Genomic DNA, 13,363 nt, shown 5'->3' on the forward strand with positions numbered 1-13,363 from the left:
CGCTGTTTGTATGAACCATTCTTAAATAATTAAAATTTATTTATATTGATTTGATATCTACCTATATATTCTTTATATATATTATGTCCCCTTTTTAATAAGTAATTACTAAAATGATAAATCGTAAACTATACATACAAGACGAAACAGTTGATGTTACTTTAAACTTATTTAAAAATGTAACAAATTCAAAAGACGTCCTTGAAATTTATAATAAAAAAAGTGTTGAAATATGTTCATCCGATCAGCAAAATAAATTCTTTCTTATTTTGGATAGTCAACTGGTATACAAATCAAACATTTATGCATTAATAAAGAAGTAGCGATTTTGAAAAAATATGTATATCAACAAATATACTTTTACATAATATGGGGTTAAACCCAGCTAGCCAAAATTCTTTTAGCTATTTTTTTTTTTTTTTTGTATTTTTGTTCAGGTTTTTAATGAAGGTCATATATTACATAGTATTTATAGGGGATACCACAATTTTAAGACAAAGAAAAAGATAACCAAAAATATAATATTGGAAATATTTTTTCTGTTATCATCTCATGATAATGTGAGTATTTTTTATAAAAATTTCTATCCATTTTGAATGTCTTATATTTTTAATATTTCCATTTTTTTTATTTAAACTTTTATTACTTTTATAGATCAATGAATGTATAAATCAGTACAAGATGAATGAGAATTCTACCTCCATAATTTATGTAGGTGTTAATATGCCAAATGACCAGGTAATTTCATGCAAAATTTTCATATATATCATTTTTTGTAAATAAATTAATCAAATATATGTATACACATATAATATTACATATGAACGCACACAGATAGAAGAGGTTACTAAAATAATTCAAGGGGAGAGTACAAATTTTGATGAAATATCTTCTTTACACTGTGAAAAAAAAATATTAGAACATTTCAACACAGACATAAATAATATCGACAGATTTATTTATCATAATATTGCATCAAAGAAAATTATTCTTAACTGATAAGTTTCTTAATATATTATTTTAGCTAGTTCATTAACATTTTTTTGCTACACCACGTTGCGTTGCACAGGTTCATTCATCCATTCATTCATTTATATATATATGTAAGCCCCCTTATATTGGGCATTTTTAAAACGACAAACCATTATAGAAATGGCTCCACCCAAATCAAGACGCATTATTAAGACGCATTATTATTTTGTTTTTATTTTATGTCATTTACAAAAGTTATTCATAAATAAGTGGAAAACGCTTTACATATTTGTAGAAAATATTCATGAGTACATGCACAAAAAAATATGCCATATATTCCTATATATGGTTAGATAATATAAACTCAATCTGTTCTAAAATAATTCTCTATATTTGCTAACATATCCATGTAAAGGTATATTCTCACAAAAATTAAAAAAAAAATCTAACATCGCATATAAGTCATATATAATTAGACAGTAATACATGTATAAATATGCAAATTCCTTAGTATCTTTAAGGAAAGGAAAGCAAAAAAAACTGTTATAAAATTCTTACTAATATTCTAATATTTATATAAAGTATAATTCGTATGAGACCCATTACATCTAAACCATGTAGGAAAGATCTATATGTGCATCTATAGGAAGGCCAGATATGATTCGAATAAAATTTAACAAACTCTCAATTTGTGAAAAAAATGAATGTCTGGTTTTATATTCATTAGAGTTAAAAGGTGATTTGCAAAAAATGCTTGAAAGAAATAAAACACTATCCATTTTTCTGTAACCATCATGTTTATTACTTAACATATCATGTTTTAATTCATAATTACCAACCTTAATAGTATTAGCTAAAGGTGTAGTATTATTTGCAGATGCCTTTTCATTTATTTTATCAGATTTAAAATAAACTCTTTGTGATAACTCAACAAGAAGTATAAGATCAATTAAAATTGGAGAAGCTAATAAAGAATCTTGACAAACATTATATAAAGATATTATATTTTTACCATTCATAAATATTTCATTAATATATTCATCCATAGCTTTTTTATCATCTCCTACATATGGAATATATTTTATTACAATTTCACTATTGACTTTTTGTTTTTCAATATCATCTGAATAATTAGATTCATTTTTCATTTCTTCACTTTCTACATCTGTTTGTATTAAACTATCCCCTTTACAATAATCACCATCTTTATTTGTATATGGATCATCAAAATTGTCATCAACAAATAAATTTTCGTTAGCCTTTACATAATCACATATCAAATTACTTTTAGAAATTTTTTTACTATAAAATTGGCTTTCGGATGAAAGGTTTTTTCCATCGTTATTTCCCAAGTGGTTATACGAGACAATACTTTTGGGTTTCAATCCTGAGAAAGGTAAGTAACAAGCATGTAAAGTGTATTCCATTTTTAATAAATGCAAACATATGGCAAACAAATGGCAAAACAAACTAGCACTAGCTATACTATGAAGACACAACCGATTTGCATCGACACAGAATGATGAACGTGACAGTACCTGTTCCAAAGAAAGTGTCTAAAAGAAGGTTCTTCATTTTAGTTTGACCCGTCTTTAAATCATTTCCAATTATGAATATTCCTTTTTGTTCTGCTAATTGAACAACACCATTTACTAAAGTGTTTTGAGGACTACTATTTATAAATGGGCAATTTTCTAAAATAGATGCTAAGGCATATATAATACTTGGAGAAATCGATTCATGATTATTATGACATGCTAATAATATATTTTGAACCGTATCATTAATTCCTGGAATATGTGGTATATTTCTTTCAGTATTACCTGACCATAATACAATAACATCTGTTAAATTATTTTGTTTTTTAAATTCTTTAATCTGATTTCTTACTTTTTCTAAAATTTCTAATTTATTTTTTCCAACTAATATATTATTCACTCTTTTTTGCTGATTAGCAGCAATAAAATTCCCTTTAAAATATACACTTTTCAAAGGTACATAATCTAAATCGTTTTTTATTTTTTCAACTAAATCACGATCAAAAACTTTATTTCTAATTAAACAATCTTTTAAATTTAAATTATTAATATCCCAACCACCATAAACAATATTTTCTGGATTATATAATTCTATTAAATTATATATAGGACAATAAGAATGTTCTTTTTCAATTTTATCATAACCTAATCTAATATTAGATGATAAAAGTATGCTACCTAAGTAGTTTGGCTTTTTTTTTTCATATTTATCTAAGTATGTTAAATTTTTTGCATTTGCACATATACCTCCTAACATAGTTGTTGAATTATTTCCACCAATACCAATTATTAATATTCCTAATTTTTTTTCTTTTATTTTTTCAGTAAGAATTTTATAATTATTTTTAACTTGTTTACATTCTACTATTCCATTTTTTACATCCTTTTTTACTTCAATTTCTGTATGCTCATAATTTGAGTAAACACAATTTGAATCCTCTTCTTTGTCATATTTTACTTTTAAAACATGACCATCCTTTTTATAAAAATTAACCCCCGATTCTTTCGAGGCTGAAAAGTTTAATCCCTTATAGCTTTCCATTTAGAAATACACTTTTGTTTTTCCAGAAAACGGTTGATAAAAAATATGTAGTAGCACGTAGTAGCACGAAGCAATACGAAGTAGTATGAAAATAGATTGCGCAAGCAGCTATTTTATATTCACAATTGACTTATATAAATGGCAACCCACTTATGGTTATTCTTTGGAATGAAGAGTAATAGTTAAAAAATGCAATAAAACAGTTGGCAAAAATTGATAAAAAATTGACAAAAATTGACAAAATATTGATAATAATTTATAACTTATTTAAAATTAATAAGAGCTTATTATATCTAAATTATTTTTTTTCTATATATTCACAATATATATTTAAGTGCATAATATATTTACTTTTTCACAAAATAAAGCCTCGTATTGGCTCTCAAAAATAATAGGGCTTACCGATTTGTATGTAGAATATTTCGCATATATCATTTTTTTAAAATAAAAAATTTGCCATATATTATGCACTTAAATATTTGTACTGTACATATGCTATATCTTGCTGAATAAGCGAATTAAAAATTGTTTTATACTCAAGGGATATCCTGAACAGTAGCACTGCTTACCCGGTTAATATAGATAGCCTATTTTATAGCATTATAATAAACGGCTGGCATGGCATATGCCCACCATAAAATTATGTGCCGCCAAAATTCGAGCAAGCAAAATGTTCGACGTCGATAAAGCGAAATAATTATATGATTATTTTCGCAGTTTTAAGAAACCTTTCGAAATAGTTTATTTTTTTTATAAATTAAAAAATGATAAAACTGTATTCACAAAATAGGTATACATTTTTCCAGAATTTTTTCTACTTAAAATAATTAAAAATTAAAAATAAGTTTTTTTTTTTAAACGATTTGTTTCAAAATGTGATCTCCATTATTCATGCACGACATATCAATACATTCAATTTGGATGAGACCCTATATGGAATATTATCTTTGCTATTTCACTTTGTTTTTATTTCAGTTTCCGTTTTATTTTGTATACCTTCTTTGAGTTTGTAAAATTATTCTTAAATTAGTAAGCACATGTTCTCATTCGTTTGTTATTTCACTTACCTTTTTTAATGTACCTATACAACCATACAAATTTGTATACATAGATAGGAGCGTAAAAAATGAAATGAAAAAGCAAATGAAAAAGTTTAACTTTCTGTTTAAACTATATCATGGACGCACAGAATGTAGTGGTAGTACCCGCTTTGTTGGAAATGAAAATTATATTAAGTTAAAAAAACTATCTTATGATTTTTATAAAGGCAGTAAACTGAATTTACCAAATGAAAGTAGTTATGAAAATGCAATAAAAATAAATCAAGCGGTCTCAAACTTTTATAAAAACAAAATATATAATAACCAAAGTTATATACTCATTTTTAAAGGACTTATGAATATATTATTAAAAATGAAAGAAAAAGTTGAAAAAGAAAACGTTGAAAAAGAAAAAGTTGAAAAAGAACATGTTGAAAAAAAAAATGTTGAAAAAAAAAATAAACTGTTAAATATTATGACCACATTTGTATTATATTTTAAAGACCATATAAATATTATGAACGAACAAGATATAACATTATTATTAGACACAAATGGAAAATGCAATATCAATAATAAAATAATAAATGAATTAATAATTAATAGATTTGATAAAAATAATAATAAAAATACATTATTTTATAATTTAAATCCAAAAAGTGTGTGCATAATATTAAATAATTTATACAAAATTAGTGGCACAACACAAATGAATATTATTCAAGATATATACAACTATTACATTATTAACAAATATTATAATTACACTTTAAAACAACTTATAATTATTTTACACTCCTTAAATAAATACAACTTTCAAAGGCCTCACCTTATATCTATGTTAAATTACATATCTTCAGAGCTCTTAAAATTGTATAACCTTTCTTTTAAAGATAATGAACATCCATTTAAACAAGAATGGTCGACAGACTCGACTACACCTACTAGTCATTCCAAACATGATAACAATCCCAATTTGAAAAAAAAACAAATACATCAAGACAATAATAAGCATAGAGAAAGCAGTAACGAGTTTACTTCACTGTTTTGTAAGCATAATAAGTACGAGGTTATTTTATTATACGTTTTAAGTTGCTACAACTATTGTAATAATCACATTATTAATATTCTGATTAGACAAACAAAAAATAAAATCACAAAAACGTATAATGAAAAAGAAATATGTATGCTAATTAATTCGATATCTAATTTTTTTGTTTTAAAAAAAAATAAAAATTTTGATAAACATGGGATAGGAGAGGACAATTTTATAAATGACAAAAACAAATTATATATGTCAAATTTAATTGATAATATTATTAAATATGATCAAATATTTAATTATTATTCCCATTTTAGTATAATATCTATTTATATTTTTTTGTCAAAATTAGATTATTTTAAATGCTACAAAAATAAACAAATACATGACCAGTTCATAAATAAAATATTCTACAACGGTACAAGTAATAATAATTGTGTAGAGAGAAAAAAAAAAAATAATATTCTTCAATTTTTTCTTACTAATAATAAAGATATTACTGTAAAGACATTAATAAATTTATTATTTTCTTTATCTTTAAATAATATAAATTGTTATAAATATTATAATTTTGTTTTACATTATTTTTATATATTAACAAAAGATTATATAGACCCCTTTAATAATAATTCAGAACAAGTTAAATATGATATCAATAAGCTTATTCAATTTTTGTCAGTTCAAAATATACAATTACTTTGTATTACATACACATATTTGTTTGTAAATAATATCTTATTTAAATTGAATATAATCAATTGTCATCTATTTTTATTTCTTATAAATAATTTTAATTATATAAATTCAATGTACCTATCTCAGCATGTGTCATCTAAAATACACGGAGAAATAAATACAGTACTCACTACCTTAAAAAAATACAAACACAATAATTTGAAAAACCATAAAACTTCTGATAAAATAATAACCCAACAAATATTGCACACTAATGAATGCTTTATTTTTCCATATTATATAGATATATATTTACGCCCAATATAAATTTGTTTTTTCTTTTTTCGTTTTTCGTTTTTCGTTTTTTCTCTTTATATAGAGTATGTTATCACGTGCTTATCACGTGGTTATCACTTGCTTGCCCCTTTTAATAATAACATGTGTATCCATTTTATTGTCAAAGTCGAGAGGCTTTTCCATTAACCAATTTGTCAGTGTATGCTTATTCACTTTTTTTGTTTCCCTTTTAAACTTGCCATTTCACGGCGAACAATTTGTGAAAAATTAATTAAAAAATATGTAAGTAAATAAAAAAAAAAAAAAAAAAAAAAAAAAAAATAAATAAAAAAATGCCGGCGAAAATTTTCATTAAGCACAGCTAAGCGAACTGCACTTTCTTTTTTGTTCTTACATAAGTCACGAACATTTTTTTTGTCATGTACTTTTGCTATTCCCTTCTACGCCATCAATTGCATTATGTACATATAAGTAAATCACATTTATTGAAAAATAAAATTAAAAAATAACGTTGAAAAATAGGATTGAGAAATGTACTTACTATGCTAAGCCCCCTTTTAAGCATGATAATATTATCTTCCCTGAAAAATATAAACAGCTATAATAATAACAATAACAATAATAATATTTACTGAATTTTTTTTAAAATTAAACAATTTTTATGCAAAATGTCTCAAGATAAAATCACCAAATTAATTAAGGAGATAAATACCCTAAAATCAAGTATACCAATTTAAAAAAAAAAAAATAAAAATTTAATAATTGAAGAAAACTTGTCGTAGTAAAATGATTACGATAAAATATTACCAAAAATGTTAATGAACAATTCATGTACAATTTTTATTAATAACAATAGACGGACGTATCCTATTTACAAAAATGTTAATCATATTTTTTTCAACATATTTATAGGTTGTGAAAAAATTAATTCCCAATTGGAAGAATTAATAACCCAAAAGGTGGAAAATGAAATTCTCCTTGAGGTAATACACAAATGTGCATAACAATAAAAATATGAACAGCATTAACATACTACCTATGCTCATATAACTTTCGCATATTCTATTTTCCAATACTTATAACATTGATGATCATGGTTTCATTTTTTTATTGTAATATAGGAAGTTAAAAATTTGGAACAGGATGCTGTCCTTCATAAATTAACAGGACTAGTATTAGTTCGCGAAGAAAAAACAAAATGTTATGACACAATAACAAGGAGAATACATTATATCTCTGGGGAAATGTAATTTCATTTTTGAAAAAAATAAACATTAAATAAAACAAAATAAACAACTATACACATTTTTTAAAATATTATGACGATTTTTAGTGAAAGCCGGAAGAAAGTTATTACCAACTCGGAGGAAAAATTAAAAAAACTTTTTAGTGACGTAATGCAAATAAAGAAAAAATACACACTTATCATGTTGTTACATAGTTTTGCCAATTTGTTCATCCATATTCCTAATACTAAATTAACATTTTTTGTGCCCATTTTTGTGTCCATTTTTTTATGACCAATTCATAATTTTTTTTTCTAACAGCTGGAAGCCTACTCAAACCAAAGGAAAATCGCCATCCCACAAGCATAAAATTAATTATAATTTGAAAAATTAAATGGACATCCTCTTTTTGCTTAATTTCACAAAAAAAAATCAACAAACAAATGTAGTTAATTCATCATTTCAAACTATACTTAGTTTGAATATATTTCTCCTCTTTTTAGTTTCTTAATTTTTTCGTAATCTATATTTTGAACTTTAAATGCAAAGCTATAAAAATGGTGAAAATAAGTTATAAAACGATAAAAAAATTATAAACAAAAATAGGGAACATATATATTCCTGATCCTTCGTATGTTTATTATAATAATACATGTCCTCATGGGTTCACTATGTAGATAAACTTATATAAAACGGTTCAAACATATAAAGTATTATTCTTTATTATTCTTACCACATCATGTTATTTTTTCTTACAAAGTAATGCATTTTCTTCCAATACCCTCTTTTTTGAAAGGCCCTCTTTCTGTGCCTCTTATCATTCCTGACTTTATTAAAAAGGAGAACATTATTTTCTTTATTTTTTATATTTTCTAAATTAATTGATATGTCATTAAAAAACAAATTCGAATGAGAGTAACAAGAGGGACTTAACTTATGATTTATTTCCTTTTCATGTTTTAAACATATTTCATTTAAAAGGAATTTTGATTTTACATTGTTAGCGCATTTTGTGTTTCGTATTACATTCTTAATTATGTAAAACATTTTACTGAGTTTTAAGAAGGCATAAAAAACAAATATAAGAGCTCCTCATGGAATATATGGGGAAAATAAAAAAATGTAGAAACTAGTTGTACATGCACATATGTATAATTAAAAAAATTAACAATAGCAATAAAAATTAAGATAAATGCAAAATAAATCTTAAAATTAAAAATACGAGATCGGTAAATATGCAAATTTATCACCAAAACAACAACGTGAATGCGCATATATGAGGCCGTACATCGCAATTTTATGTGTTTTATATAGAAATTGAAAGTTTGACTATTTTAATTTAAAAAAAATAACGTTAAATTTTATGAAAGTTTTATGAACGTTCAGGAAATATATCAGTAAAATTTATGAAAATATTATGAACGTTCAGAAAAAATATCGGTAGATTATATAAAAATAGTATGAACGTTCAGAAAAAAAATAACGGTAAAATTTAAAAAGTGTAATAAAGCTATGAACACGGCATAAAAAATAGCATAAAAAAAATTCATTGCAATAAAATATAAACAATATGTCTTAAATTTTCTCTTAATATAAGTAACAAAATTTATGACAAAATGAAAAATATTCATCTAAATTATTAATGTGGAAAATAGAGAGTTGCAAATACATACAAATAATTTTTTATAGTATATATATGATTTAGCTTTCTCATTGAAATGTATCACACATTTATAATATTAATGTGTATTGTTTAATATTATATTATACTAAGAAAACAGAGTCCAGGGATGATATACCACATATAGCCCCCCCTTCGTTTTCGTTTACATTTTTAGTTCTAACTAAATATCCTTTTTGTTCATTTAACACATTTTTATCTTTAAAAAAAATAATGTTGTGAAAAAATCCAAATTCGGAAATGGACTGTTCAATTGAAAATTCGATAAATTGTGTATCTTCCTCATCACAATAATTCGAATTATTTTTTTGTCCATCATTTTTATTTGTCTCTTTTATTCTACAATGAATAGCTGGAAATGGTGATGGAAATAATTTTTCCATTAAAACATAAAAAGATAATTTATTTTTTTCCTCTGGTTTATAATAAAGCATTAGCTTTTCCTTAACATCCTTACCATGAAAATTATTTTGCCCACCTTCTCTTTGTGGCTTTAATATAAATTTATTTTCATTTTTAATTGCATAAGAAATAATATCTGAATGTTTATTTAATGATGGATCTATTTGTAAAGCAAATGTTTTTTTTATAATGTTCATATCATTCACTATTTGTTCTTCTGATTTTTTATTTTTATTTAAATCCATAGAAATATATTTTCTTAATATTTCATCATCTAATAATAACATTTGAATTTTTTTTAAGCCAACTAGCTGATAAGGTAAAGAAGGAACTTTAACAGCGTCACTAAATTCCATCATTTCCCTTAACTCCCATATTATTTCATTATAATGTGAAGGTGCATATAAGGCTCGAAAATAAATTACACTAACTTCAAAAATGTTTTTCTTATATTGTTCAATTATATTACCAATATCACTATTAACATTATCATCATTTAAATTTATCATTAATTTTCCAGGTCTTATTTTTTTTTCATTACATTTGCTAGCATTATTCATAAGTCTACTTATCGACTCATTCAATGTTTCATCTGTGTAATTTAAAAAAATTTTTTTTTTTTCAAATAAGTTTTGCAACTGTTTTATTGTAAAATATCGGTGACTAATCCCTAATTTGCTCAGTTCATACTGTGTTCTATATCTATCAAAATTGTTTACATCATCATCATGCAATATGCATATCGTTATTACCTTATTTTTATCGCTTTCTAATTTATTACCATTTTCAATATAAATGTTGTGAGCTTTCTCTATGCAGGTAACAATACCTTCAAGAAAATTGTTATCAAATTTGGTGTCTAAAATTTCAAATATTTCCTCTTTACTTTGTTCATTCATATAAGGAAAATATTCTTTATATATTTCTTTAATCATATTTTTATGTGCTTCAAAAATAATACTTGATAAATTACCAAAGGCAACTGATATTGTATTATATTCTATTTGTTTTATTTCACTATCATTGTCCATATTTCCATCATGTTTCATATAATCTGATCTTCCAATTACGCATCGAATCTCATTATTTATATCTCGTCCGTTTTCTTTACTTAAATATACTCTTTCACATATGTCTATTATTTTTTTAGAAAATTCATCATTCCCCTTTACATTTTCTAACACGCTTAATAAAAAAGGTAGATCACAAACTATATTATCAAAAATTTCTGAAAAAAGTAATGTACATTTTTTGCATAAGTTTAATAAATTTTTATTTAACTTTTGTGGAAGCAATATGAAAGAAAACAATTTAGGGGGACAAGATAAAACTACATTATTATTTATTATTCGTTTTTTTTCATCATTAATTGGTTTTGTATGAATATAATACCCATTACAATTTAGTGATGTTATTATATCTTGAATTAATATATTTATTCTTTCATGGCTTAAATATTCATTTTTTCCCTTTGGTACTAGGAAATAATTTGTTATCTCCTTTTGAATGATTTCATAAAAATCGTTTATTTCTTTTTCCATTTTTTTTATTCATATATTATATACTTTATTTTCTTGAAATTTGGAATTATGAATAGAATCATGCCCATTCCCCCTTTGTATATATATGCTACTACTTTCCGTTGTTATGTTTTTCTTATGAATGTATATCTGATTTTTTTTGAAAATATTTATTTCTTTCACGTCCTTTTTCGTATTATTCACAATGACTATTTGGAATCTACAACTGTACAAACATACCTGTATCCGTATATATAAACTTTTTTTTATTTCGTTTTCTATATGTTTACGAAATAAAATTTTTTACCATTTTCTTTCCTTCAACTTTTCGGTGTTATTGTATAGATCAAGGATACGGTAATATAACACAAAAAATTTTTAGATTATTTTTTTTAAAGCTAATAAAGAAAGAAAAAATATATAAGCATATTTTTGTCAGAACAAGGCAGTATATATATTACTACTATAACTCTTTAGTTAACCCCTAAAGAAACAATTTTAAAGAATTCATATTTTACTGTTATTATTTTTTTTTTTATGATGCACATAAAATTGTATGCAAGGTGCATATCCTAACGAGGAACATATGCTGTGAATAAATCGAATATTTAAAAATAATTATTTTCCATTTGTTATTTCCTTTAAATTTCGATTTCCCCCATTATATCATAAAATTTCAAAAAAAAATATTTTTATTATGAGCTAGCCAATATGAAATTATAGCTAGCTTGTTCATATTTTATACATAAGTTTACAAAAAAAAAAAAAAAATAAATGCATGAATATATGAATAAGTAAGAATGCTACCGATTATTTGGATAGAACATGTAAAAATATATGCAAAAAATGGTACATTGAAATTGCCAATGGCCATTTCACAATATATTTTATTATATATCCACATTTCATCCAAATTGCGCATTTAATCCTCACTATATATGTGTGTGTATGCAGGTTAAACACAAAATTGCTCAGGGGAATATAAATAATAGCGCAGACATAAAACATAGCTATAATAGCAATACAAAAAAATAGACGATGTATTTCATCACTTATGGCATTTCATATAGTACGATTAAAATGATAAAGCAAATTCGGTAATAAATAAATCCCACTCGAATATACTTTTTTTACATGTACAAATTCTATATATTGAGATATATGGTAGAATTAAATTCCTGATCACATCTCTTAAAAACAACCGAAATGTCATATCCTCCTGAATAGTCAGATTGTTTAATTTCCTCTTCAGAAACAAATCGGCGTACAGGTATATCCGTATCATTCCTGATAGCAGGGTTTAATGGCTGTGGCTGTGATTCAGAAATATTAGTTACTTTAACTTCAGTAAATAATTTAGGGTTTTCTTTAACTAATGAATGGACATATGTTTCATTATTTAATTTATTTACAATAGGTCTCTGTTTAATTATTTCATATAGGTTTCCTTCTTCCTTAACAATTCCATGAATTTTTTTTTTTTCATTTTCATATATAAGAGAATTATTTTCTTCTATTAATTTTATATTTTCCTTTTCATATTTTTTAATATATGCTTCGATAATTTTACGCTTTTTTTCATCGCATTCATTTGTTAGCATAAAAATTATGTCTTCAATTTTTTCTAAATAATTATTATATAAGGGAGTATTTTGAAAATTATGTCTTTTTTTATTAAATATTTCAGTTAATTTGCTTCTTATATTTTTTTGGTTTGAATATATTCTTTCTTCTATATCAAATGGAACTACATTTTTTTTTGTTATAGCAATTTTACAACGTGGGCAATGTTGCTTATTGTGTTTATTCAAATGATTTTCCAAACATTCTCCACATATTTTATGTTTACATATGTCAAACAAAAATAGTTTCTTTTCCGTATTTATATATATGTCATCCAAGCATAAGGAACATTTATATTCATCCAT

The 13,363-nt window shown here is 24.1% G+C and overlaps 7 protein-coding genes across 7 annotated transcripts; 3 read left to right on the plus strand and 4 right to left on the minus strand.

Annotated features, from left to right (window-relative positions):
* Window positions 1–113: 113 nt before the first annotated feature.
* PCHAS_1110900 (EKC/KEOPS complex subunit CGI121, putative) lies at window positions 114–999 on the plus strand (the record flags this gene model as incomplete). The annotated part of the gene is made up of 4 exons (XM_016798551.1): window positions 114–284; window positions 438–560; window positions 655–738; window positions 835–999. 4 exons carry the CDS (start codon window positions 114–116, stop codon window positions 997–999), a joined length of 543 nt encoding a protein of 180 aa, XP_016653943.1.
* Window positions 1,000–1,580: 581 nt separating this feature from the next.
* PCHAS_1111000 (inositol-3-phosphate synthase, putative) lies at window positions 1,581–3,552 on the minus strand (the record flags this gene model as incomplete). The annotated part of the gene is made up of 2 exons (XM_016798552.1): window positions 1,581–2,359; window positions 2,511–3,552. The coding sequence occupies 2 exons, from the start codon at window positions 3,550–3,552 to the stop codon at window positions 1,581–1,583; spliced, it is 1,821 nt and encodes a 606-aa protein (XP_016653944.1).
* A 1,131-nt stretch (window positions 3,553–4,683) lies between these two features.
* On the plus strand, window positions 4,684–6,636 carry PCHAS_1111100 (conserved Plasmodium protein, unknown function; the record flags this gene model as incomplete). Its single annotated transcript, XM_739941.2, has 1 exon — window positions 4,684–6,636. One exon carries the CDS (start codon window positions 4,684–4,686, stop codon window positions 6,634–6,636), a length of 1,953 nt encoding a protein of 650 aa, XP_745034.2.
* A 638-nt stretch (window positions 6,637–7,274) lies between these two features.
* PCHAS_1111200 (prefoldin subunit 6, putative) lies at window positions 7,275–8,201 on the plus strand (the record flags this gene model as incomplete). The annotated part of the gene is made up of 5 exons (XM_016798553.1): window positions 7,275–7,329; window positions 7,519–7,589; window positions 7,728–7,852; window positions 7,940–8,000; window positions 8,154–8,201. 5 exons carry the CDS (start codon window positions 7,275–7,277, stop codon window positions 8,199–8,201), a joined length of 360 nt encoding a protein of 119 aa, XP_016653945.1.
* Window positions 8,202–8,305: 104 nt separating this feature from the next.
* On the minus strand, window positions 8,306–8,879 carry PCHAS_1111300 (conserved protein, unknown function; the record flags this gene model as incomplete). Its single annotated transcript, XM_016798554.1, has 2 exons — window positions 8,306–8,381; window positions 8,566–8,879. 2 exons carry the CDS (start codon window positions 8,877–8,879, stop codon window positions 8,306–8,308), a joined length of 390 nt encoding a protein of 129 aa, XP_016653946.1.
* Window positions 8,880–9,596: 717 nt separating this feature from the next.
* PCHAS_1111400 (glutathione synthetase, putative) lies at window positions 9,597–11,456 on the minus strand (the record flags this gene model as incomplete). The annotated part of the gene is made up of 1 exon (XM_739940.2): window positions 9,597–11,456. The coding sequence occupies one exon, from the start codon at window positions 11,454–11,456 to the stop codon at window positions 9,597–9,599; it is 1,860 nt and encodes a 619-aa protein (XP_745033.2).
* Window positions 11,457–12,580: 1,124 nt separating this feature from the next.
* PCHAS_1111500 (CDK-activating kinase assembly factor MAT1, putative) lies at window positions 12,581–13,363 on the minus strand (the record flags this gene model as incomplete). Its single annotated transcript, XM_736309.2, has 1 exon — window positions 12,581–13,363. The coding sequence occupies one exon, from the start codon at window positions 13,361–13,363 to the stop codon at window positions 12,581–12,583; it is 783 nt and encodes a 260-aa protein (XP_741402.2).

The sequence above is a fragment of the Plasmodium chabaudi genome, assembly GCF_900002335.3.
Source record: "Plasmodium chabaudi chabaudi strain AS genome assembly, chromosome: 11".
Taxonomy (NCBI): Eukaryota; Apicomplexa; class Aconoidasida; order Haemosporida; family Plasmodiidae; genus Plasmodium; species Plasmodium chabaudi.